Source organism: Pleurodeles waltl, chromosome 1_1 (genome assembly GCF_031143425.1).
Source record: "Pleurodeles waltl isolate 20211129_DDA chromosome 1_1, aPleWal1.hap1.20221129, whole genome shotgun sequence".
Lineage (NCBI taxonomy): Eukaryota > Metazoa > Chordata > Amphibia > Caudata > Salamandridae > Pleurodeles > Pleurodeles waltl.
Window position 1 is genome coordinate 941,610,220 of NC_090436.1, and position 27,036 is coordinate 941,637,255.

General features: G+C 46.6%; 1 protein-coding gene across 8 annotated transcripts in view; it reads right to left on the bottom strand.

Moving 5' to 3' along the window:
- Positions 1 to 1,976: 1,976 nt before the first annotated feature.
- Positions 1,977 to 27,036, bottom strand: part of PDE5A (phosphodiesterase 5A) — a 639,000-nt gene continuing 613,940 nt past the window's right edge. For all 8 annotated transcript variants that reach the window (XM_069230182.1, XM_069230181.1, XM_069230180.1 and 5 more), the window contains one exon: positions 1,977 to 9,028. In XM_069230182.1, coding sequence (XP_069086283.1) covers positions 8,882 to 9,028 — 147 coding nt within the window. In that variant the 3' untranslated portion in view covers positions 1,977 to 8,881. The remainder of the gene's footprint in view (positions 9,029 to 27,036) is intronic.

Consider the following 27,036-nt stretch of genomic DNA (forward strand, 5'->3'; position numbering starts at 1 on the left):
GTAGGAGGCATTGGTCATCGTCACAAATCCTAACTGTGAAGGGCGGCAGCATGTTTTTCTGAATATGTCATAATTTTTACCGACAAATAAACAAACAGAAGCGAGTCCTTGACAGATGCATGCATGCTTTGTCTGAATATGGTATCAAAAGGAGCTTTTCAGCCAAAGGAGCAAATCTCACTGACGGTCATTTTCAAGCAGATCTTTCTGGTGAGCCCACTAGACATATTTATTTTCACCATGAATACAGCTAAAATGCTTTGGTGGGATACCCCCCCCCCTTTGTATCCTACAACAGGTTCTGGGTACAGGGGTTACCTAGGTCCCATGCTACTTTGTTTAGAGCCCTTTAATATTTATTCAGTTATTTGATATTTGCCACAACATTTTATTAAGATTAGCATTCTTCCACATAGGTTTACTTTTAGATAAGTTGTAAAACAGCTTTAACTGTCTACTACAGCATATGCCCATCATAAATGAAAACAGAATAAAACAAATTGGGGAAGGAGGCATTGGTCTGCTCCCTTTCAGGCACTGCTTGTTGGAATTGTCATTCACATTTTAGATTAGCCTGTATGACCACCACAAATACTATTGAGATGGACAAAGGATCACACAATGTCAGCCATTTCTTTTTCTTCTTTTCTTCTTGCCATAACTGCACAATCCTTTTATATTTTTGAAACTGAAATATTTTATTGAGGAACTCTCTTGCTCATTTATCCTAATTACTAGACGTGAGATAAAAAAAAAACCTTGAGAAACCTAGACTATGGAGAGCAGCACCACAGCCCAGGTTTCACAATGGTGTGAAGAAAAAAGTGCCCATTTTTCTCATCTGCAATATTGTGTTTAACAGCAAAGAACCTTTTAGAACACTTCTGCTTCCATTTGGCAACAACACAGTTAAATTAACAATACCGACCTCCCTAACTGCATGGATAGTTGCCACTTCTACTTCAAGGAGAGAGAACAGAGCACAAAAAGTGCTTGTTTAATGTTAGCTCCTAGATTTGAGTCCACCTGTAAATTCTGGTGCCCTGCAATATATTTTTCTCTCACGTTTGTTCATTACCAGACACATGCATGCACAAAATGCAATTTACCAACTCTCCCCCCCAATAAACAAGTGTGTTGATGTATAGCTGACATTGCTACAAAGATGTGCTTTGTCTTCCTGGACTGCACTGAGGGGCATATTTACGAGCCCCTTGCACTCCTGTTGTATCATGTTTTGTGATGCAACGGCGGTGCAACCCTTGAAATCATATATATGAGGCAACACACAGCCACTTTGCGTTGCTTTGAATGGCCTCTTAGATATGAGTAAGGCAAGGCAGCGCAAAACACTGCGTTGCCTTACTCTGCAGAAGGGAGGAGTTCCATGGGCTTTGAGGTGGGTGTTCCCACGCAACACCCCAGATTTCAAGATCTTGTAAACATGGGGATGCACCAAAACATTACACCTCAGCTGGGAGGCGCCACGAGGAGAAATATCTTTATTTCTCCTTGTTTTTTTCCTCCATCTGTGTGTGCTGCATTATGCAGCACATATAGTAAGAGGAAAAAGTCTCTCAGGATTGTTTTGTGCAGGAAGGTGCCCCTTCCTGCACAAGAACTATCCTGCCTACATTGCAGGCACCTTTGTATCCTGGTGCAAGGGTGCCTGCGTTGGCGCTAAGCAGCCAAAAAGGTGCCAGTGCAAGGAAAGGATAGAAATGAGCAGTATGATGTTAAATGTACCGCATTCCTGTCCTTTCACAGAGCACAGCACAGCAAGGCGGCTTTCTGCACTGCGTGAAAGTTTGATAAATGTGGTCCAATAGTCTTTTAAAATTGACGAATCACATTGTGCAGTCCATTGCACTGCTGCATCATCGCTTACCCAATGAAGGTTAGACTCCATAAATAACCATGCTAAACATTCCTTACCATACACACCCTTAGCAAAAAATAACATGAAAAAGTCCTGATTAAGTAATTCACCTTATTTTAATACGAGTGACATTTTTCTGAACAGTCTCATGAAACAATAGGTACAAATGATCCTGAATGAACAGGTCTTGCCTTCAGCTGTATAGTTGTGCTGCACAATCCACATGTTTAAAACTGTAGATTTAAAAGGAGATTTAGGATCTCATTTAAAGTTTGGTGGGTGAGTTTTTTTGTTACAAACATGACAGCTGTCCTGTACACTTGTCAGATGGCAGAGGGGACATTAGTCATGTCTGCCTTATTACAATTGCATTATATCCTAATGCAGTTGTAATAAGGTGGATGAGCATCCGTCGTGTTTACGATGGAGTAACCCGCCTGCCAAACTTTAAACCAGGCCTTTAGTTTCTGGGGAACAATATAAAACACCTGACTCCGACTACTGTCATTCTGGGAGAGGCATCTGAGAGGTTACATTCTGTATACACATGAGACAAATGTGTGGTAATTTGAACACACAAAGGTAACATCAAGGAATAAGAAAAACAAAGTGAAAAAAGTAATGCCATTTTATCATGTGATTTGTATGTGCTAGTGCTCATAACTGGGGTGTTTTGCAAGAATCCAATACAGTGCGAGATGCAAAGTGGAAAGACCCTGCATTTACAGAAACTATAGCATTGCAGGAAATTACATCTCGAATACAGGTAATTTCCTTCTCTCTCACACACACACACACACAAACACACAAGCAGATACGTGCTTGTACTTGCATTTACTGTTTTTATTGTGAAAAATGTTTGGCAATAAATCTGACCACTACTTTTTTTCATCATGTGGAATGAGTTGCTGTAAGCGGAGGAAGGTCATTATATTACAGTTGAAATTCTAACCTACAAAAGAATCAGTTCCACTTCATAGACCACCACTTATCTTCAAGGTAAGTAGAGGTGGAGTTAAAAATAGAAAACCTGTACTTGCCTGAATAAACTTACCTTGAGGGAAAAATGATGGGCAGTGTAGTGGATGATGTTCTTTATGGTCCATGTTTCGACTAAGATATAGTGACGAACAACCAACATAAAGAATATATATGCGCAAGTACAGAATGTGATATCAGGCTTTATTTCACTGATCGGTAAATGGAGGAGATTGTCGACTTATTTACGACTGTGGCACTTATAAACCATGATGCTCCTCGTCTGTATGACCAGCATTTATGGTAGTAGACTTTCAATTAGTGATATCTATCTCTCTATATATATATTTATATATATATATATATATATATATATATATATATATATATATATATATATATATATATATATATATATATATATACTAGAACTGAACTTAATGCAGACCTAATATTAGGAATGAAAACAATGTATATATAGCTTTTCCCTCGCTTTCGTTATGCACAAAAAACTGGTTTGCTATTGCTCCATATAATATTTGGATGGAGGATTCTTTCTGTGTTCCATTAGGTATAAATAAATAAATATAGGCAGTATTAACAATCTTTGAACATAGAAAACCATGTAAAATAATTCCGTATTTGCGTTCGCCTTTCTAGACAGTGAGTGAAAAACGACTAGTGTGCTTTTGTTTGTGCACGCACGCACACACATACACACGCATACCCATTTACATATGTGGGGAAGCTAGAACAAAGCAAAGGAAATATCTACTGCTAGCAGATATTTCACCTAAATGACCCTCAGGTCTGCAGACATCTTTTGCATAAATAATTACAAAAATAGAATAATAGGACTTTAAAAAACAAAACGCTTGTGTGGTAAAACATGAGAAAAGATACATAAGTGTTCGGATTCCAACCACTACCTCAAAAAGAGTAATCATATATTCTACGTCTTAAATCATCACTGTGGAAATACCTTTTAAAAAAGTGTAATCTCACTACAGAAAATATATACATTAAGCTTTCATCGTACACGTACAAAACCGAAACTCAAGAGGTGCATCAATATTGACATCAATATTTACTATGAACACTACTTCAAAAATGTCCTACACTAAATCAAGTATGCCACTGGTGTCTTCTGCACAGGTAGGTACATTGTTGAGGGAAGCACACTCTACAATGGAAATGCCATAGCTAAGGGTGTAATCTGAAGGAACGTTGATCAATAGGTGTTATGAATGCCATTGAATGTCTCTTGTAATTAAAACTTTACAGGGATCGCTACAATAGGGTAAACCTGCAAATGGAAACAGAATTACAGATTTTTCTGCAGCCGAAACAAAGTATTCCAGCATGGTAGATTCAATTGTTCCACTGCGTTTGCCAGTGGTTAAGCTAGTCCATTGTAGACTAAGGGCCAGATTTATGGAAAAGTGGCCCAGCGCGGTGTTGCGCCCAAACTGGCAGCGCCGCACCACTTTAAAAACGCAGGGGTGCACCATATTTAAGTGAATACGGCGCACCCCTGTGTTGTCCCCTGCGCTGGTGCTAAATTTAGCTGCCAGCGCCAACGCAGACATCCTTGCACCATCGTGTACGGATGTCTGCATTGAGGGGTGTGATTGTTTATGTGAGGGAAGCTGTCCCTTCCCGCACATAAACAATCACTAATGGCGCTTTGGCAGTTCTCTATGTGCTGCACAATGCAGAATACACAGAAGTGCCAAAGCGTCATTTTCAAATGATTGTTTATGTGCAGGAAGGGACACCTTCCCGCACATTACCAATAATTTCTGGCATTTTGCTCTTTCTATGCGTGCTGCAGGATGCAGCACGCATAGAAAAAGCAAAACACGAGGAGGAATAAAAGCATTCCTCCTTGTTGCGCCCTGCTAACGCCACCCCTTGGGTGGCGTTAGATTTTGGCACTGCCTCAGGTTTATGAAATTTCATAAATCTGAGGCAGCGTCAAAATGCAACACCCATTGCACGCCCCTTCCACGCACAGTGCTGCATGGGAAGGGGCCTTATTTACAAGGTGACGTCAAGCCACAAAAAGTGGCTTAACACCACCTTGTAAATAGGGTGCAGTGCTTAGCGCCACAGAAGCGTCATGAAAAGTGATGCTCCTGTGGTGCTAGGGGCCTACAAATACGCCCTAAGTTTTTGCCTGGTGCATTGCATAGAGTATTATGTGTATGCTTGCCTTTGTTTTAACTATGGAGCTGCGCTTAATGTGTTTGTCACAATGTCAGGCTGCCTTATCCCCTTGTGCTATGCCTAATACAACACTCAAATAGAAGTGGGGTTTCTATAGTTGCTTCTACTGCCTCTGTACAGTGATTTAAAAGATATGCTGTCCTCAGAATTGTTTTGAAGACGCGCTTGCAATATGACTCTTGATTTCCATGGCTGCTTAATGGATGCATCTAATTTTTTTAATTATTGCAAGTGATTTGCAAAAAACCTGCCATGTTGCTCAGTACCTGAGGCATCCCTTTGAGAGCACCATTGCTTACATTGGGTGCCCCTTTTAAGATGTAACAGATAGAGTAATAGCTGTCTCACAGAGCATATTTATTTGAACAGAGAAGGACATTAAGCTGATCTTGCTTCAACTATGTGTTGTCATTCATTATATTTGTCAGCCCCTGATTGATTGTAACCGCCATTCATTTTGTAAGGGGTTTTTGCTACTAAACTAAGGAATATTATAATTTCATTAGTGCCAGGGTAAGCAACAGCATGATGAGTGGAATTCTTGAATTAATTCTTGCCAATGGTAATTACTCAGACCTGCAGTCCAGTCCATCTATTCTTGCCAATGGTAATTACTCAGGCCTGCATTCCAGTCCATCTTTTTTTGTCCACCATATCACATCAGATAGGAATCAGCCATTTGCAAATCACCAATGTGCTCCTCCAATAGTATTAATCCAAGCTGAACTGCCAGGCACGTAAAAGAAACCTGGGGCTGGTTACAGCCTTTTTGGGCCTCGTTGGTAAAGTGCAGCTTGAGTTCTATGGCACAATAAGCACAGGACCCATGTCTGGGCTTACTCCTTGCACTTATGTAACTGCTCTGAGGAAACCCAAAAAATGGGTGAAAGGCAGTGAGTGTAGCAATGAGACGAGCCCATTGGGGGAAGAGAAGTAACCCCTTTTGCTTCAATTGTGTTTTGAGGCTGTTTGTTGACATAAGTATATGGGAAATCACCATTGCCTCAGGCAGCAATTCTAATGAAAGACACTTTGTATATTATGTATTTTCTTGACACGGAAACTGTCCAAAACACTAAGGGCCAGATTTGCAAGGCCCGAGCACCTCCTTGCACCACACTAGTGTCATTTCTTTTTACGCTAATGTGGCTCAAGGAGGCATTTATCGCTGTGCCATATTTACAAAGTGTTGCAATGCATGCACTGCGCCACTTTACGACCTCTTGCGCCACATTATGCCTGTGTTAGAGATAATGTATGCAAGGAGGCATTCTGGCATTAGGAGACCCGCATAAATGGTGCCATGAAATCTACTAGATTTCACTGTGCCATTTTTGGTGCCATTTTTAGCATTAAAGTGACGCACCCATTGTAATCAATGGGCCTCCTTGCACTTTGCTGCACTAGCTAGTCCAGTAAAGCGCCACAACAGCATCAACATTTTGATGCTACTGGCCTAACATGCGCCATGGTGCACTGTATTGTAAATACGGCACACACATGGTGTTGTTAGGTGGGGCAGGGGCGACGCAAGAAAACTGGCGCATCAGCACTGATGTGCAGTTTCTTGTAAATATGCCCCTAATTTCATGTATTCTTGTTTACTCCATGATCGGTTCCTTGCTGTGCAGTTTTTTAGTTGCTCTATAAGATTTGGAAGTTCCTTGTTATCAAGGGCTTCCAAAAGTTATTTAGCAAAATGTATATATGGCATACATTTTAGATGTGTCTTACTTATCAGGCATTTTAGGCCATTTAATTTTCGATGAATTTCAAAGTAGTACATAGTGGGGAAGAGTAAACTATCGTGCTCAGTCATACTTTCATCTGGAGGTCATGGCAACACCCTGTCAACAGTAGATGTAACTCACTGAGACTCAGAAGAGTCAGGCAATGATGAGGGGACTGGGATTCACAAAACCTTCACACTGATGTTGGTTCAGAATGCCTGCTTTTTCAGACCGCCTGTGTTAAGTGATATAAAACTGCAGGGAAAACTACAGCAACAATCTCTGTGACTCACTAAACATTTAATTTCTGTAAGTGAGCAGGTTTTACTCAGGGGATTCATAGATAAACCACACCTAAGCCTGGAGTAAGACACAACTACTTATAGAAAATGCCTTGTGCATCACATCTGGATATCCTGGTGTAATTTTACATCTAAGACAGGAGTAAGATGCAACTGTCATTTAAAAAAGCTTTGTGTGAATTCAGACCTGCCTACTCAGACAGTGCCACCATGTGACACAAGATATTGGCTCCCCTCACACGGTCTCATGGTGAGGTGCCAATATCACATGGTGGCAGGGAAAACAAGCTGAAAACCACTGTACGCATTGATTTTCAGCTCATTTTCAAAGGCTTTTAACTGCTGCCGTCCATTAACTGGCATCAGCAGCAAACTTTTTCTTTTTAGGAGGGGGATTGGGGCTGGGTTGGGTGGGGATAAAGTGCCTCTTAGGTGCTTCTCGGCACATGGCCACGCCCCCCTTCAAGCCCCCCACCACCTCCTCACACTGTGAGGTTTTTGGCAAAGTTGACAGGTCTGCGAATTGGTGCTTAGGTGTGACGAGTACATTCCTTTTATCACATGGCCCTCACTTTGGGGATTGTTGTAAGCATCTCACTTCTGTTACTCCAGTTCAATCTTGCTTCGATTTATACACCAGCCCTATGTTTCCTAAAGCCCTGAATTCTTATCCAGGTGGCATTGCTGCAGTGTCATTCTGTAGAGACAAAGACATGCAGAATTAGTTGAGTATTTTAGCTTGCTAGCAAATTTTCATGGTTGCTCCATTGTGAATTTGATGGATGCTGACACGCCTGAACTCGTATTATTTTCAAAATGCTTCCAACAACAATGGAACAATGTTTCTTCTTCTGATATAAAATGTACAGTTATGGCATCTAAAACAAGGTATTATTCGCACACTTCTTGCAGAGGAGCCCAAGTTCCCACATAAGGTATCTTGTGAGGTTGAATACACACTTGTTCTTGACTAAGATGCACTTAAATAGTAGTAAGAAAGATGCCAGCTCATCTGTAAGGCACGTTTCCGCCACAGTAGAAATATAAACTATATACACCATCATGCATGGGTGGTCTAGTGCATTGTCGTCAGCATATATATGAAACTAGCCACACGAATAGCCTTCCAAACATATTTGCTGCTCCTGACCTTCACTCTCATGGGAAAAGGAAGATCTCTATGCTGATAAAAGGCACTTTTGAAAGCTACCTCACTCTCCGTACAGTATGTGTGAGCTGAATCTGTGATACCCAAGTCTGCTCTACGAATTGAAAGAGCCTTCTGCTTGTGCCGTTGCACTCCAATACAAACAGATTACAAATATAAGACTTCAACTGTAACATGAGAACCCAATGGTCATAAGGTGTGAAGTTCCTTCATATGAAAATAATAAAGCAATGTCCCTCAACTCAAAGCCCTGCTTCACTTCTTGTACCACTGTATGAACACATTTAGGGATATGGGAGTCCCCCACATCGCTCAAGAACGTTTAAATGCTTTCAACCTACCTGGACTTTTGGACCCTAACAGAACTAAACATATTTGTCCCCTTGATCTCTGTAATAATATGTGAAAAGAGGGGACTTTATACAGCATCCAAAAACAACACTTAGGGTGTGTTTTAAAAGTTGTGCAAGAAATACAAAAAAGTAAGTAATCGAATTTGATGCTGCAGAACAAAGTGTACAGCAACCCAAACAGTGTATAGTGCGTCCGTACCACAAAAATATATTCAATCTCAACCAAAAAAATACATTGGTTGCTAGTCAACATCGCAGTTCAGTTTGGCCTTGCTGCTTTCTCCATTCGTCAGGTTCTTCTGCTGATCTGCCAAGGCCTGCCATCTTTGCTTGTTCCTCTGGCAACCATTCAGTAAAGGAAAACAAGCTTCGGATACCTCTGCCAATGCCTGGAAAAACAAAAATGCAGACGAGGTGATTAACAGTAAAAACAGACCATATTCAAATCTGTAACCAGGATTGTAAAAAGGTAAAGGTTTTTACACATTTGTGAACCCTATTCTACAATAAGCAAAAATAAGTTCTTCTGCAACCTAAATGGCAATCAAAGGAGCTTATTCACACCATAGTCTGTAGACCAGAAATGACTAGCATGGCTACCTTGTGGCCGGATTAGGCCAGATTGTCAGGATAATCATTGACATTGTAAATTAATTCAGTTAGGTTCATTTACATAAATGGCATGAGTTCAGCACTGCGCGGGCCTAATCTGAATGCTCCTTTCATAGATGGAGCTTCAGGCCCTGATTATATGTTGTGAGGAACATTGTTCTGGATTGGACATCTGCTCCACACAACTATAAACGGTCCAGTATTCCCACACACGGGTTTTTCATGTGGGGGTCACTTGACCCGATTTCACCAGCTGGAAAATCCGGCAGGTATAACTGCATAGTGAAAGGATTGCAGAGCAGCCTGGACCGTTTTCCCAGACCCTAGCATTCGACCTCCAGCAAATGCCCCTCTCCCAGGCAACGTCTCTCCATTTCTTCCAATGAAACACCTCCCTGGACATGACCCCCTATCTTTACTTGTGGCCTTCAGAGGACTCCTGTAGATATTTATCACCTGTTCATAGGAGTTGATAAATCCCTATCTTAACCCCGTGGAACAGAAAATAGCCTGTTAAATTAAGAATCTGCAGACTTATTGCTCATTTTGATGGGCTTAACTCATAACTGCAGCAATTCAATGCAACGATCCGAGCCGGCATCATAAATTCAGACTACCAGGAATCTCCATATATCATTCTCTTAATCAGGCCCTTCAGACTGGTGGCATGTTGCAGAGATGCCCTTCCCTGGACAGCCCTGGAAAAAAGGTTTGTCTCCTACAGTGGGTGCAGGGGCTGGTTTGTTGGTCCTGGGGAATGCAGTTCTAGAGAAGGGGTAACAAATCCACATTTACTAACGGTATTGGATCCAATAGGTCCCGCCTACACAAGAGCTATTGGCTTTGGCAATGTGTTTTGCCATGTAGTACACCAGTGTGCCTGCTGTCCACCATGGCTAAAAGTTAGTGGCTTGGAGTGTCAGAGTGGAGTGGGGGAGTAGAGTGTTGCATAATGGATTTGTTGGAGTGTTGTAGAGTGAAGTAGGGGGAGTAGAGTGTTGTAGCACTGAGTAGAAGGGAGTAGAGTTCTGTGGTTCAGTGGCACAGAGTGGAGTGGGTGGAATAGGGTGGAGTGGGTTGGAGTGAATGGAGGTAGTGGGGTGGATTGGACTGGATTAAAGCGGGTGGATTGGATTGGGGTAAAATGGTGTGGGTTGAGGGGAATGGGTTAGATTGGTGTGGGGTGGACTGGAATGGAGTGGGGTGGATGAAATGGGGTGAAGTGGATTGGATTAGGGTGGATTCAAGTGGGGTGGATTACATTGCATTGGGGGTGGCTTGGATTGGAGTGATAGGACTGAGGTGCAGTGGGCTAGAGTGGACTGGATTCACTGGATTGGAGTGGGGTGTATTGGATTGGAGAGGATTGGATTGAAGTGGGGTGGATGGATTGGAGTGGGGTGGACTGAACTGGGATGGGGCGCACTGGATTGGTGTGGGGTGGATTGTAGTGGAGTGGACTAGACAGAGGTGGATTGGAGCGGGATGGACTGTACTGGGATGGGGTGGGGTGGATTGCACTGGGGTAGAATGGGGTAGGTTGGAGTAGAGTGGTTTGGATTGGAGTGGGTTAGAGTGGATTGAAATGGGGTAGGGTGGGGTGGACTGGACTGGAGTGGGGTTGACTGGGGTGGCATGAATTGGATTAGAGTGGAGTGGTATGAGGGTATGAGTGGACTGCAGTGGGGTATATCAGATTGTTGTGGATCAGATTGGGGTGAGGTGGATTGGGTTGAGTGAGGTGGATTGGATTGATTGTGGTGGAATGGATTGAGTGAGGTGGATTGGACTGAGTGGGGGTGGGATGGATTAAGGCAGGTTGTGTGGATTGGATTGAGTGTGGTGGATTGGATTAGGGTGGATTGGATAAGGATGGGTAGATTGGATTGAATTGGGGAGTGGGAAGGGTGAATTGGAGTGGAGTGGATAGGCTTGGACTTGAGTGGAGTGGGGTGCACTAGACTGGGGTGGATTGGATGGGAGTGGGTTGGATTGGATTGGAGTGGATGCATTGGATTGGTGTGGGTGGATTAAATGGAGAGGGGTGGGCTGGATTGGAGTGGGGTAGATTAAGGTGGTTTGAAGGTGGGTGGATTGGACAGGAGTAGGATGGATTAATGTGGACCGGATTGGACTGGAGTAGGGTGAATTTAAGTGGATTGTATTGCAGTGGGATTGATTGGGGTGGTGTGGGCGGACTGGATTGGGGTAAGGTGGATTAGGTAGTATTGGACGTGACTGGAGGGGATGGATTGGAGTGGGTGCATTGGTTGGATTGGATTGGAGTGGTGTGGGCCATATTGGGGTAGGGTGGGTTGTAGTGGAGTGCCTGAGATGGATTTGAGTGGGGTGGGTTGGCCTCCAGCTGAACGGAGTCGAGTGGGTGAATCTGACAGGGGTGGGGTGGGGTGGATTTGACTGGAGGGGGTGGATTGGGGTGGGGTGGATTAGATCGGGTGAGATCTATTGGATTGGTGTAGGGTAGACTGGAATGGGCTGGATTGGGGTGGATTGGATTGGTGTGGATTGGACTGATGTGGGATGGATTAGTGTGGAGTGGACTGGATTGTAGTGTGGTGGATTGTGGTGGACTGGAGTGGGATGAATTGGGATGGACTGGGGTGGATGGGATTGGAGTGGGGCGAATTGGAGAGAGGCAGATTGTTTTGGACTGGAGTAGGTTGTTTAGGATTAGAGTTGGGCAGGGTAGACTGGGGCTGGTTGGAGTGGGGCAGATTGTTTTGGATTAGAGTGGGGCAGATTGGAGTGTCACGGTTTGGAGTAGTATGGACTGTTTTGGATTGGAGTAGGGCAGACTGCATTAGGGTGGATTGGAGTGGGGTGGATTGGATTGGAAAAGGGTGAATTGGGTTGGTGTGGAGTGGATTGGATGGGAGTGGGGTGGGTTGGATGGGAGTCGGGTTGACTGGAGTGGGGTGAATTGGGATGCAGTTGGATTGGGGTAAAGTGGATTGGGTAGTAGTGGACTTGACTGGAGGGGGTGGATTGGAGTGGGTGCATTGGTTGGATTGGATTGGAGTGGTGTGAGCCATATTGGGGTAGGGTGGGTTGTAGTGGAGTGCCTGAGATGGATTTGAGTGGGGTGGGTTGGACTGCAGCTGAACAGAGTGGAGTGGGTGAATCTGACAGGGGTGGGCTGTGGTGGAATTGACTGGAGGGGGTGGATTGGGGTGGGGTGGATTAGACCGGGGTGAGATCTATTGGATTGGAGTAGGGTAGACTGGACTGGGCTGGACTGGGGTGGATTGGATTGGTGTGGATTGGACTGATGTGGGGTGGATTAGTGTGGAGTGGACTGGATTGTGGTGGACTGGAGTGGGATGAATTGGGATGGACTGGGGTGGATTGGATTGGAGTGGGGCAAATTGGAGAGAGGCAGATTGTTTTGGACTGGAGTGGGTTGTTTAGGATTAGTGTTGGGCAGGGTAGACTGGGGCTGGTTGGAGTGGGGAAGATTATTTTGGATTAGAGTGGGGCAGATTGGAGTGTCACGGTTTGGAGTAGAATGGACTGTTTTGGATTGGAGTGGGGCAGACTGCATTAGGGTGGATTGGAGTGGGGTGGATTGGATTGGAGAAGGGTGAATTGGGTTGGTGTGGAGTGGATTGGATGGGAGAGGGGTGGGTTGGGTGGGAGTCGCGTTGACTGGAGTGGGGTGAATTGGGATGCAGTTGGTTGGACTGGATTGGGCTGAGGTGTATTAGATTGGAGTGGGGCGTATTGTTTTGGACTGGGGTGGAGCAGATTGGAGTGGGGCGGAATAGAGTGGGGTGAACTGGAGAGGGGTGGATTGGAGTGAGACCGAATGTTTTGGATCAGAGTGATGCAACTGGAGTGGGATGGAGTGGGGCATATTAGAGTGGGGAGGATTGGAGCGGGTGTATTGTTTTGGATAAAAGTGGGGCAGATTGTAGTGAGGCGGATTGGAGTGTTGTAGATTGTTTTGAATGGGAGTAGAGCAGATTGCTTTGGATTGCAGTGGGGCAGATTGGAATGGGGAAGATTGCTTTGGATTGGAGTGCAGGAGATTGCAGTGGGACAGATTGCTTTCAACTGGGCAGATTGGAGTGGGGCAGATTGTTTTGGATTGGGCAAGATTGTAGTGGGCCACATTGTTTGTGTTTAGAGTGGGGCAGACTGGAATGGGGTAGATGGGAGCAGGGCATGTTGTTTTGGAATGGGTCAGACTGTTTTGGAATGGAATGGGGCAGATTGTTTTGAAGTGATATGGATTGTTTTGGATTGGAGTGTGATGAACTGAAGTGGGGAGATTAGTTTGGGATGGGTTGGGAGGATTGGAGTGTGGTAGTTTGGAGTGGATTGGATTGGGGTGAGGAGGGTTGGTGTGGGGTGAGGTGGTTTGGAGTGGGGTGGATTGGGGTGTAGTACATGATTGTGTCAAAGCATAATTTCAGAAAATTACACACAATGTCGCTTTACATATTTAGAACAAGATAATCATCATATATTGGAACAGCGCCCATGAGCAAAAACAAAAGAACACATGAGACAGGGGGAAGGACAATTTTTTTATTTTTTTTATGTATCTTCCTCGCCTCCTCCAACACTCCACTCCTCACAGCAGGCACAGGCTCCCAGCCTGCCCTGTGGCCAATCCTAACGCTGCTTTCATGCTGCTGGCAGCATGAAAACAGCATACGGATTATCCGGAGTGCCCTGGCTTGGCACTTCAAGGCAGAGTGGGAGCCTCTGCCTGCTATCTCCAACCCAGCAACACAGTGCCGGACTGAGGAGGGACCAGGGCTCATGTGTGTTTGGCCGGCCCAAAACGGCCAGCCAAACATACATGCAGACTGAGGGGAGTGCTATGCACTCCCCCGATACATCAGTCACGCCCCATGGCATGCCACTTTTACAATAAAACAATAATAAAAGTAGTTTATTCAAGGTAGAATGACAAAGCTCCTTTTGGGTTCAGAAGGTGGAGTCGCTACTCTTCTTTAGAGGGATGTCGAGGAGCAAAAATAGTGGGCAGCGTGAGTAATTGTCCTACATGAAATGAAGTGGCAACTTTTAGCAGAATGGAGGCCCTTGTGCAAAGCACCAATTTGTCACGGTAGACTAAAGCGGCTTAGATGTTAAGGCCTGCAGCTCACTGACTCTGGGGGCAGATGTAATTGCCACAAGGAAGGCTGTTTTCAAAGTCAGAAGTCTGAGGTGACAACTGCGGAGAGGCTCAAAGTGAGCCCACATTAGGAATGAGATCCCACTGAGGCATTTTAAATGGCGAAGGAGGGAAAAGATTAACAAAACCCTTTAGGAACCTATGTACTATGGGGGGCTTGAACAAGGAGTGTTGGTCAGGTAGCCAAAAAAACATAAGGAAGAAAGAGCTGATAGATAGCCCTTAAGAGTGCCCTGAGCAGAACGCTGAAGGGCAAGCTAAAGAATAAAGAGTAAAACTTCAGAAAGAGGGGCAGATAGAGGGTCAACATGTTTTCTCAACACACCTCACGAAAAATTCCTCGTCGTCTCCCTCCTCCCTCCCAGTGTCGTCTACACTCTCAGCTGCATGCACTACCACTACAGCCACTAGGTCCCGCACCAGCACACCCACCACCACACCCCGCTCACCTGCACTCACCACCCCCACAACCATTTACACGTCCCCTGTGTCCTCTCCCAGTGCGTCTGTGACGCCCCCTCCCAAAGTACACAAACGTGGGCACACACCCACCCAACAGCCATCCACCTCACAACAGCCTCCAGCGCATGCACCTGCACCCAAATCAACAAAAGTTACACCTCCTACAACCACCTCCTCTTCCTCCACTCCCAGACCCCCTCCAGCTACCCGTCCCAGTGTTCGTAAGAAACTTTTCCTGAGAAACCTTGACCTCTTTCCCACCAACCCCCCCTCCAATTCATAGGTCCCGTACTAGCACCTCAGCCAAAATATCGACGGTACCAGTGGTGCCTGTTAGAGGTATGTGGAGTGCACCGGGCACCAGGGCAGCTAGTGTGACACGGAGCCACAGCACAGCCAGTCCCCCCCCTGTGAAGCACCAGAAGTTGGACAGTGCCCGACGGGAGAGAGGGAAGACTCCAGCCGGCAAAGCCGCTCACAAGGGTCCCAGGGGGAGTGTCCATTCAGCTCTGGCTTCTCCCAAGGTGGGGAAGGGGCAGAAGAAATCGCCAAAGTCTGGGAAGAGCAGCATCATCCCAGCGGAGAAGACCGCCATCATCCCTGCTGCCCAGGAGGCCACCGCCAGCCCCATCGTCACTGGCCAGGAGGCCACCGCCAGAGTCAGTGCCCAGGAGAGCAGCCCCATCATCACTGGCCAGGAGGCCACCGCCAGAGTCAGTGCCCAGGAGGGCCCCGGTAGCCACAGCCCCGCTGGGCAATGAAGGACCGCCATGGCAAACACTGCTGAACAGGTCATAGACAGCAAAGTCAAGCACCGCTGAACAGGGCAAGCACCGCTGAACAGGGCAAAGACCGCCATGGCAAGCACCACTGAACAGGGCAAGCACCGCTGAACAGGGCAAGCACCGCTGAACAGGGCAAAGACCGCCATGGCAAGCACTGCTGAACAGGGCAAGCACCGCTGAACAGGGCAAAGACCGCCATGGCAAGCACCGCTTAACAGGGCAAGCACCGCCAACTCAAGCACCGCTAGCCCATGTGCAGCAGCGGCAGTGACGGAACTGGGACCGTCACGGGGAGAGTGATGCACTCTGGGCACCAGTCCCCCTCCAGAACCAGTGGAGAACAGCATCCACTCCGTCTGTCCTTAACAGGATGAAGCACTCTGGGCACCAGTCCCCCTCCAGAACCAGTGGAGACTGTTATAGACTTGAGAGACTGTGGCTTTGCACTCCCCAGGATGGTACAGTGGGCAACCCACCCACTGTAGAGACTTGAGAAACTGTGGCTTTGCACTCCCCAGGATTGAACAGTGGGCAACCCACCCACTGTAGAGACTTGAGAGACTGTGACTTTGCACTCCCCAGGATGGTACAGTGGGCGACCCACCCACTGTAGAGACTTGAGAGACTGTGGCTTTGCACTCCCCAGGATTGAACAGTGGGCAACCCACCCACTGTAGAGACTTGAGAGACTGTGGCTTTGCACTCCCCAGGATTGAACAGTGGGCAACCCACCCGCTGTAGAGACTTGAGAGACTGTGGCTTTGCACTCCCCAGGATTGAACAGTGGGCAACCCACCCACTGTAGAGACTTGAGAGACTGTGGCTTTGCACTCCCCAGGATTGAACAGTGGGCAACCCACCCACTGTAGAGACTTGAGAGACTGTGGCTTTGCACTCCCCAGGATACATCAATGGGCATGGAGCCCCCTCGTGGATCTGGCGTGCTGCACTCATCCGGCTGAGGTGACCCCCCTTCCCTTTCCCCTGAGGTTCCTGTTGTATTTCTATCTGATGCCCCAGCAGTGTTCTCTCCGTTTTGCTCAGGTATCGTGTGTGGGCCTCGCCCATGCATTTTGGGCCCAGTGGTCCACGGACATTGAATGGTGCCTTACCTGCACTACTAATCGTGATGTATATTTTGTTGAATGTGACATTTTATCTGTATATATTTGGTTACTGTATTTTGATATATTACAATGGTTGAATTCATTTCCTTTTGTCTTTGCATTCTTCCGGGGGGTTTGGGGGTTGTTACTGTAATTTTTGGATATGCATTGGTGTGTGTGTTGTAGTGGGTGAGGGTCGGGGTGGGGGTGGGGGTGTTGCGTGTGTGTGTCCCTGACTTTTGCCTCCCCCCACCCCTATGTCGTAGGTGCAGTACTCACCGTTGTCTTCGGCGCCGGCGTTGATGATGGTCGTACAGGAGCAGGAAGGCTATCGCAGGGAGTATTTGGAGTTCCGGTTCCATGGTGTCCTCCTTCCTCGTGGAGTGTGTAGAGGTGAGCGTTTTCCCATTGAAATGGCTGTTTCCGCCGTGTTTTTATCCACGGTGAATCCGCCCCGGAAAAGGTGGCGGATTGGTAGGTTGTGATACTGTGGGCGGTACTTTGTCTTCCGCCTGTCTGTTGGCGGTGACCGCCGCGCTGTTTGTCTGTACAGCCGTGGAGGTCGGAGTGTTAAAGTGGCTGTCTTTGTTGGCGGTTTCCGCCACGGTCATAATTCCCATTTTTTTCCGCCGGCCTGTTTGCGGTCTTACCGCCGCTTTAACACCGTCTGCCAGGGTTGTAATGACCCCCATAGCGTCTTGGTGGAGGGAAGCTTGGCTGGCAGAATATTGTGACAGACTTTAGGAGGAAGGTCAAAAGCTGTCAGTTGCTGCCACTCAATCTCCTTGCAAGAAGGTGGAGAGTGGACAGGTTTGGGTGAAGAACCCTCCACTGCTGCTCCCGAAGGGGCAGCCTGATCGGAAGATCGATGGCCATGTCCAGTAGCTCGGGGTACCATATTCTTCATGCCCAGTCTGGAGCCACAAGAATGACTTGTACCCTGTCATTCATGATCTTCTTAGAACTCTAGGCAGGAATAGTATGGACGGAAAGGGTGAACAGGAGGCCTGAAGCCTGCTTGAGATGAAAAGTGCCTCAGAGCGAGATCTGCCTTGGAAATCCAGCGCACAAAACTGCTGGCATTGCGCATTCTCAGCGGTGGCAAACAGATGTAACCAAGGTTCTCCTCACTGCTGAAAGGGACCTTGCACCACCTCTGGGTGGAGACACCATTTGTAATCCGCTAGGCATCAATGGCTGAGTTTGTCTGTCCTGGTGTTCAGAGAGCCCGGCAGGTATTAAACCAGCAGGAAATGTTCTGTTGTTTCAGCCAAGTCCAGAGACACGAGGCCTCTTGACAAAAGGTCCACAATCCCACCCGTCCTGTTTGTTGCAGTACCACATGGTGGTGGTGTTGTCTGTAAACACCTGCACTAGCCTTTCTTGATAGAGGCTAGAAAGGCTTTTAATGCCAGTTAGATCACTTCAGAGCTCCAGCATGTTGATGTGGAGTCCTGATTCCGCAGGAGACCAGAGTCCTTTGATATCCACCTCTCCCACATGGCAGCTCCATCCCAGGAGCTATGTACCTGTCACTACTGTCAGATCTGATTGAACGTGAGCATTTTGAATGTATCCTTTTTGAGAAAGAGGCTGAGTCTTCGGAGATCAGAAATAGAACAACGGCCCTGGTCCTTTTTGGGAACCAGTAAATAGAGGGAATAGCAACCATAGCCTACTTCTAGCACTGGAACCCTATAGCTCCCTTGGCCAAGAGAGCTGCAACGTCCTCATGGAAAAGGGACAGATGATTCTCCATCAGCTGGTTGTGAGATGGTGGCATGAGAGGTAGGGTAGTATCGAAGGGGAGGGAGTAGCCCCTTTAGACAATTTGCAATACCCACCTGCCCACTGTTATTGACTGCCAGTGGGGCGGATGATGCCAATTCCTTCTGCACCTGGGTGCCCATGATGTTAAAGGGGCAGATTAGGAAGGCTGGGAGGCTGCAGCTGCCACGGGTGTGGTGGACTAAGCAGACTGCTGGCTACCTGACCCGCGAGGTTTGTGGGTACCATGCCCTCAGCCACGCAGAGGATGGGGCGCATGCGGGGCTCTGTGGTTTGGGGGGAATTGGTGTGGCTAAAAGCCCCTTCCACAGCCAAAAAAGGAGCAAATGGCAGATTAGGGATAACGGGTATCCGCTGAGAGACCGTAGGACTTGGTCGTAGCCCGAGAGCCCAAAAGGGCTCCAGTGCTGCATCTGCCTTGTTCCTGAAGAAGGCATGTCTATAAGGGAAGCTTAAGCATCCCTGAAAAGCTAGACTTTCTCAACCAGGCCAGTCACCTCAGAGTCACCAACGATGAAACCCCTCTGCCCAGTGAGTCAGTCGTGTCAAGTCCATATTGTACTATGAACTTTGCTGCATCCCTCCCATTTTCACCAGCCTGAGAGAGTATGGCCCATGCCTCCTCCACGACCTATGGTAGCACTTGAGCAACCGTGTCCCTCAGCGGGTGGAAGTAACGGCCCAAAAGCCATGGGGTGTTCAAAGACCACAATGCAAGACTGGCAGAAGAAAACAACTTCTTCCACAAGGAGTCCAGCCTCTTGGATTCCCTATCCAGAGGGGCAGTAGGGGACATGCCTTGGGATGTTGAGGCTTGGACCACCAAGCTCTCGGTGGTAGGGTGTTGGGTGGGGAAGTTTGGGTCCCCAGGGGTGGGGCAGCAGTAGTGGGAGCCCTCGTGTTGGATTTGGACCAAGCCCTCAAAAGGACATCAGTAAGGGTGTCATTGAACTGGAGTAGGGGTTCAGACAAGGAAACTCCTGGTTGCAACACCTTTTTCAAGATGTTAGTCTGCCACTGAGGGCAATTGAAGGTCAAGGAACTGAGCTGCCCTCGGCACCACCATTGTGTATGATGCCCGTCCTCTGTAGCCAGGGGGGGGGGAGGAGAAAGCATGGCAGTATCTGGAGAAGTATCCAGATGGCCACTGGTGTCACCCGGTTGCTCACACCAGTCCCATTTTTGGTCTTCTACATAGGGCTGGTATTGTGCAGGGTCCATCGACCCCCTCAGATTCCTTGCTGAGGCCCAGCCCAAGGGAACAGGGCTCTTGCTCTGATCTAGGAAGCAAGTTTCCTTTTGGAGTCAGATGCATTGTCTGACTTCATGTTGGAGTTGAGGATGACAATGGGGATGACGCCGCCAGGTGGCGCCAGGAGTGTTGGCATTGGGCCAGAGCCAGAAAAAGTTGAGATGGTATGACTGGCGCCAGTCTGGACCCAAGAATGGATCCCTGGGGGCCCACTAGAGCTGTGGCAGGAGCGGAACCATACGAGGCCCTCTCTCATCTTGCGGGGCCCGGAGGCGAGTTGGGGGGGATTAGCCAGCCAAAAATGAGGCACATGGCCCCATAAAACACCTTCCATTGGGCGGGGGTCGCTTTGGCTTCCTGAAAGTTGGGGAGGCGCAGAGTCGGCCCAGACTCCAAAGAACCAGGCCTTGATGGTTGATTCTTCAACATCTTGTTGGCCGACAGACGAGGCGAAGTCAAAGATCGATTCAACTTCTTGCTCTTCTTCTTGTGCCTCGCCTTACCCGATTGTCCAGAGGACTTGGAGTAGGACAATAATGACTTTGGGCTCTGCAACCAGTCCCAGGGCCACACTTTCGACCGGGAACTTGATTTGCATGTAGTGGCATGCCAAGCCATCATAAGCTTCAGTGACCACTTCCTCAAAGCCTTCGAGTGCATGATGCGGCAATTGTTACACTCCACACACCACAGTCAGACAAGATGCAGATCCATCATCAGCCGATGACAGGCTTCGCAGGACTTGAATCTTGTCTTTCTAGGTGACATTCTCCTAACATACCAGGAGGAAATTCCCGAAAATTATCAACAAAATGCAAAAAAAAGGTCAGTCAAAAATGACTAAGGGGTATGTCTTCTCCTGAACCTCACTGGGTGAAGTGGAAATAAAAGAAATTACATCAGCATGCCTGGGTGATGCCTATATAGGTACCTCAATGCCAATTCAACATGGATGACGCTAGCGGAGCTGACCAATACTACCAGACAGCAAGCAGGGGTACTGCTCACAAAATCCTTCCAGACCCTGACTGATGCCTTGGAAATTGACAGGTGAGGAATCTGCAGCTAGTAGTCTCTGTCACATTAAAATGTATAAGGACCACGAGGGGAGGGCGACCAATGGAGGAAATAGGTTGGAGGTCGGGGAGCAATGGGGAGTGAGGGGCGGTATTAAATAAAAATAAGGCTGGGTGGGTGGAGAAGTGATAACGAAGGGGACAAGCAGCACACAAGGAAGAGAGAAACACAGGGCATTTGATGCTTTGGCCGAGGGAGGAGCACAAGAGACAGAGTAACACAGAGCTCATGGGTGGATAGGTGGCGTGGGGGAGAAGTGCGACAGAGAGAGAGCTGGAGAACACATGCACTCTCATGGGGTGCCTAATATAAAAGAAAAAAGTACTTGCTTAAAAGTGAGCAGTGGAAGGATACTGGTCAGCCAATCAAAAGTGTGGTAAAGAAGGTACACTCCAGGCAAGGAGAAGGAGAAACACAAGAAGAAGAGGGAAAACCATCAAGTAAGAATCAGGAAAATAAGAGTGAAAGTAAAGCCAACCAATGGAAGAAATGAGCAGGCTTTAAGCTGACTGTAAATTTTGGGGTAAGGGGTCTTTCAAAATCAAACAGCTAAAGTTCGCTTGTATGTGGGACCTAAAATATAGCATCTCTTACCCTTCTTCACACTTAACTTTCTATATATATATTTCCATAAGAGCAGCTTGATTCCAGGTGCTTACCGTTTACCATTGGCTTGACACTATGACCAATACAAGCATTCTGTGCACATAAACTGGCAACTATCATACGTACAATTACTGAATTATACATGTCTACAAAATTAAAGCATTATACAGTGCCTCTCATTGGGCCTACAAGAATTGTTACAGTGAAAATCTTCTACTTCCATGGTTTGTCAGAGTGGGTGACCAGTACCAAAACCCATGCCCACTACGGTAATGTGGGAGATTCCATGTAACAAAATATCTCTCTTTATAATTTAACACAATGTGATAACAACCCACTGCTTAGGTTCTACAGGCTTTAACAAATGCTTTTCATAGTAGATAAGTTAGACCTACTGCTTTTGTCAAAACGTTTCATAATAAACAGGTCAGACCTATGACATCTGACATAACTTTTTCCAGCATACCAATCAAGCTTATAATTTTCTGACACAACTATCTCAGGCCTACTGTTTTGAGTACCTTGCAACAAAATATTACTTGCTTTGAAAACAGAGTAATAACAACCCCTCTTTAAATGAACTGATTTTAATGTATGCTTTTTAAATAAACATGCCAGGACGACTGCCTCTATCGTAACATTTCATAATAAACAGATCAGGCATAGGCCTATATGTGTGATTCATAACTAACTCAGACCAACTTCTGGGTGGAGCTTCAACCCCTCTGTGTAGTAATGTGAAAGCTCTTTTTTTGTTGCTCACATGAGGTGTGCCAAACGCAATCAAGTTAAACCTCAACAGAGTGCCCTGCCCTCCCTTAAATTTGTAGTTTTTTATAGATAGACTATTATGTAAGTTTGTTTTTTCAGGCAGCACGTGCATTTGTTGCATCCCGTGTATTGTTTCGTTTAACTTAGCTCTTCACTGAGTTTAACACAAAGGAACGGTGATAGAGAAAGAGAACCCATTGCAATAGCTGAACTGAATTATCGGAGTGCAATCATGGCTTCCCACCTGCCCAAACTGAATGTGTCTAAGTAATTTCTTTAGTTCACTGTTCCTTCTTTTTCTTGCTTATCACATTTGAGAGTACCTCGAAATAATTTAGGTCATGAAGTTGAGCTGTACAAAAACCTCTATTTTGTAAGTTTTAGCTCACAATATCGTTCCTGTAACTATATTAACGCTAAGGGCCATGTGTAGGTGGTACATGACAACTAGCTTGCCACTTGCGTCACTAATTGTGTCATTATCAGAGTAGGAGGAAGTTCATAAATGTTTTTAGATTCATGTTTAAAACCGATCGCCTTTAATAGTTGCCAATGAATGCAGTAATGCAATCTCATGCACTAAAGTGAAATGCTTCCACATGTAAAAGAAACACACAAGTCTGTACCATAATTCACATGACAAATGTTGCAATATTTACATACTAAATATTTTGTTGGCCGGCTCTTGCTCTGGCGTTTGCAGCCGAGCACGCTCCTTGGCGCGGTTCTGACTCTGCTTTCCCAATTCATTTTATGGATTGTACACCCTATTGTATGGCTAGCTGTCAGTCTTTGGAGTTGGATTGTGTCATGACTGCTGTTTTCACATGGTTTAGAATTTGGTTTTGACTACATGGTTTGATCTGCAACTTGACCAACAGAAGCAGCTCCTCCATTAGGGCGGAGGAGCGTTGCTCCCGCCAGCAGCGGCATCTGCAAAACCTTTACCAGAAAACAATAATAAACTGGGTTTATTATCATTTTCTGGTAAAGGGACGGGGCCACAGGGTGACGAGCAGTGAGGGGGAGTGCACAGCACTCCCCCTCATTGTGCATGTATGTTTGGCCGGCCGTCTTGGGCCGGCCAAACACACATCCGCAGTATGCTCTCATGCTCTCTCCAGCCCAGCAACACAGTTGCCGGGCTGGAGACAGCCTGCAGAGGCTCCCAGTCTGCCTGGGAGTGCCGTCTCTGGGCACTCGCAGCTAATAATGATGCTGCTCTAAGCAGAGTCAGTATTGGCCGCAGGGCAGGCTGGGAGCCTTTGCCTGCAGCCTGCGGTGGAGGAGAGGAGTGGCATGGCAACGAGGGAAGGTAACTGGTTGTTTCTTTATTAAATTAATGTTTATTTCCCCCTCTCCCTGGGAGCTCCCCCGCCCCTTCCGCACCCCTCGAGCCGCCACTGTTGACCAATTACATTGTAGGCAATCTGTCCAGGATATGGAGACAAATGAGCACATTTTATTTACATGAATGGCATTACATAATATTAGATGGCTCACGCCTGCTCAGCTACTAATACTAATCAGTATATTTCTCATAAAGATTAGATGATTGCATATCTGATCTACTGTAAGGAGTTGTTTGCCTTCAGTTGCTTTTCAAATTAATAAATGCGTTTTTATTTTATTTTTTAATGGAAAATAAAGATAAATCAATGGTTTTCGTGTTATGTATATAAATTGTATGTTTTTTTCATGAACTATGACTAAACTGCTGTTAAAGTTACTTCTGTTATGGGATGTGCACTGCTGCTTCTCATGCTTCTCTTGTTCTGTGTTTGAAGGAAACTCGCTGCACCAGCTTATTCATCTCAGAAATCTCCGTATTTTTCTGTGATTTTCTCAAATGCTATGCTGCTCGTTCAAATTGTTATTTTTTCCCAGTTTCGTACATTTATTTGGTGCAGGGTCTGAAAACATTTCGTGGGGGTGGCTATTATTATTAATATATTTGTGTAAGGGAATGGGTTTGTGGAGAAGGTAGCCAGTAGCATACATGCCCAGCACATTGCTCTGGCAAGGTCTACTCCAAATAGAATAATTGGGCTGAACCATAGCTGGACCAGTGCAAGGCAAGGAAGAAATGGTGAAAGGGGCCATGTGTGCACAATACAAATGTTCAGCATTATTTAACATCAATGGGCTGACTCATTCATTTGATGGCCCTGCTGATGAGACAGGCATCAAGCAGCAATATATTGTTTTGTTTTATTTTGGCTGTTTATTAAGCACAAACCTATCCTTCAAAGGGCAGCAGAACACTGCTTATATCAACATGACATGAAGCCAATCGGAAGAAATAAAGAGACATGCAGGTGTAATTACAATATAAGGATAATTATTATGTACAAAAGTGCAAAAACACATACTAGAATGGAAGGAAAGTTGGTATGATGCTGGCTGCGAGACCTTTCCATATATTGCACCAACAAAGAAAAAACTTGAAGTGCAAAGGTGGGTCACCCCAGTGTCTCAGCCCTCAATTAGAAAAAAAGCATATTGGCATGTGCGTTCGTCCAAATCCATAGTTCTTTTACTCACCATACCACCCCAGTTTGGACCCAGACATATGCAAATCAGACTTGACCCTGCTCCTCATGAGAACAGTCTGGGCAGAACTGCCTGGCCAAGTCCTCCCTGGATTGGAAGAAAGCATCCTGGGACCAGTTTTTGTGTATCACCCCTCATCAGCCAGGCTAGCTTGAATCCAGTGACACAGCGAGAAATTCTTAGGAAACACATTTGCAACATGAAGAATTGTCCCTCAACTGTAATAATGAGTGAAGAAAGTGCCCCTTTTGGCATGGTTCCCCCCACCCCATGATAACTTAACTGAGTGTGTGCAGGGATCCTGATAACCAGGCCCCAGCACCAGTGTTCTTTGCCTAAATTGTACCACTGTTTCCACAATTGGCACACCCCTGGCACACAGCTAAGTCCCTTGTAAAAGTTACCAGTGGTACCAAGGGCTCTGTGACAAGGGAGGGTCTCTAAGGGCTCCAGCATTTGCTCCACCCTAAGGGGCCCCTCACCAAACACATGCACACTGCCATTGCAGATGTGTTGGTGGGGAGAGAGAAAAAGGTAAAGTCAACATAGTACCCCTTACATGGTGCCTTGTCCACAAACCACTGCCTATAGCACAGGTAAGTCACCCTTCTAACAGGCCTTACATCCCTACGGCAGTGTGTACTATACCACAGGTGAGGGCATAGCTGCATGAGCAATAAGTCCCTACAGTGTGTAAGTCCATTCTTAAACACTGTAAGTGCAGTGGGGCCATATTAAGTACTGGGGCTGGGAGTTTGTCATTACAAACTTTGTAGCTCTATGATGGCTTCTGGTATCAAACTTCTCAGCACAATAAACCCACTCTGATACCAGTGTTGGATTTATTGTAAAATGCACCCAGAGGACTTCTTAGAGATGTCCCCTGTATTTTACCCAACCTTTTAGTGTAAGGCTGACCAGTCTATGCCAGCCTTCCACTAACAGACAAGTTTCTGACCCCATGGGGTGAGAACCTTTGTGCTCTCTGGAGTCAGGAACAAGGCTTGTTATGGGTGGAAGTGCTTCACACCTCCCCTGCAGGAACTTCAACAATTGGCGCTGAGCCTCAAAGGCTCAGGCCTCCTGTTACAGTGCCAATGGGCACTCCAGCTAGTGGAGATTCCCGCCCCCCTGGACCAAATGTCACTTTTGGTGGTAGGTCCGATGGGAAAATTAGGTAAAACAAGGAGGAGTGACCACTGCTGCTCGGACCACCTATAAGGTGTCCAGAGTTGAAGTGACCCCCTCCTTGCAGAATTGTCCATCTTGTTTTGGAGGAGAGGGACCAATAGGGATAGAAATGTTTACCCCTCCCCAAAGGGAGTGGACACAGGAAGTGGGTAGCCACCCTCAGGCACAGTAGCTATTGGCTACTGCTCTCTTACCCCTGTAGCGCCCCTAAATCTAGTATTTTGGGGCACCCCTAGACCTTACTCACCAGATACCTAGCGATCTCAACAAAGAAGAAAGAAGGACAGCCAAGCCGACCTTAGAAGTGAAGACTCCAGATGACAACTGACTTGGCTCCAGGCCTGCCAGCCTGTCAGGCATGGCCCGAATCCAGGTGGCCCACTGGTCTAGAGAACGTCCCCAAGTGATTCTGACCTTGAGTGCACCCTGGGTTGACCTCTCCTGTCCAGCACGACAACGCCTGCAGCCTAAATCCAGAGGAACCCCCAGACTGTGACTCGATCCAACAAAGATTCCTGATGCCGAAAGGTACTCCTGCACCAGCAGCCCACTGCCCTTGGGGAATCTGACTGACAGTCCAGCAATATACAGTGAGCACCTCTCCTCCTTGATCCTTTGGATCCCTCTATTGAAAAGCATTGGGAGCCCAAGTTTGTGTTTTCACCCTGCACTTGGCAGCCCCTGCACCATTGAGGATGTGTGTTGAGTGTTGACCTGTGCCCCTCCCGCCCGATGCTGACCTAAAACCCCCCAGGCTTGTGTCCTGAAACTGCAGGTACTTTCCTGAAATTTGTTTTCTACTGAGCACCCCCAGTCCTCATAGAATTCCATTGAAAACCCGACACCAACTTTGACTTCTGCACCCAGCCGGCCCCATGTTGCTGGTGGTGCACTTTTAGGGTCAACCTGAACTTTTTTCTTGTGGACATCCTAACTCCCAAATACTGGGATCATAAGTTGAATACTTACCTGTTAAATGTGTCAACACATTTTCTCTCCTAGAACTCTATTGCTTCCTTTGAAAAAT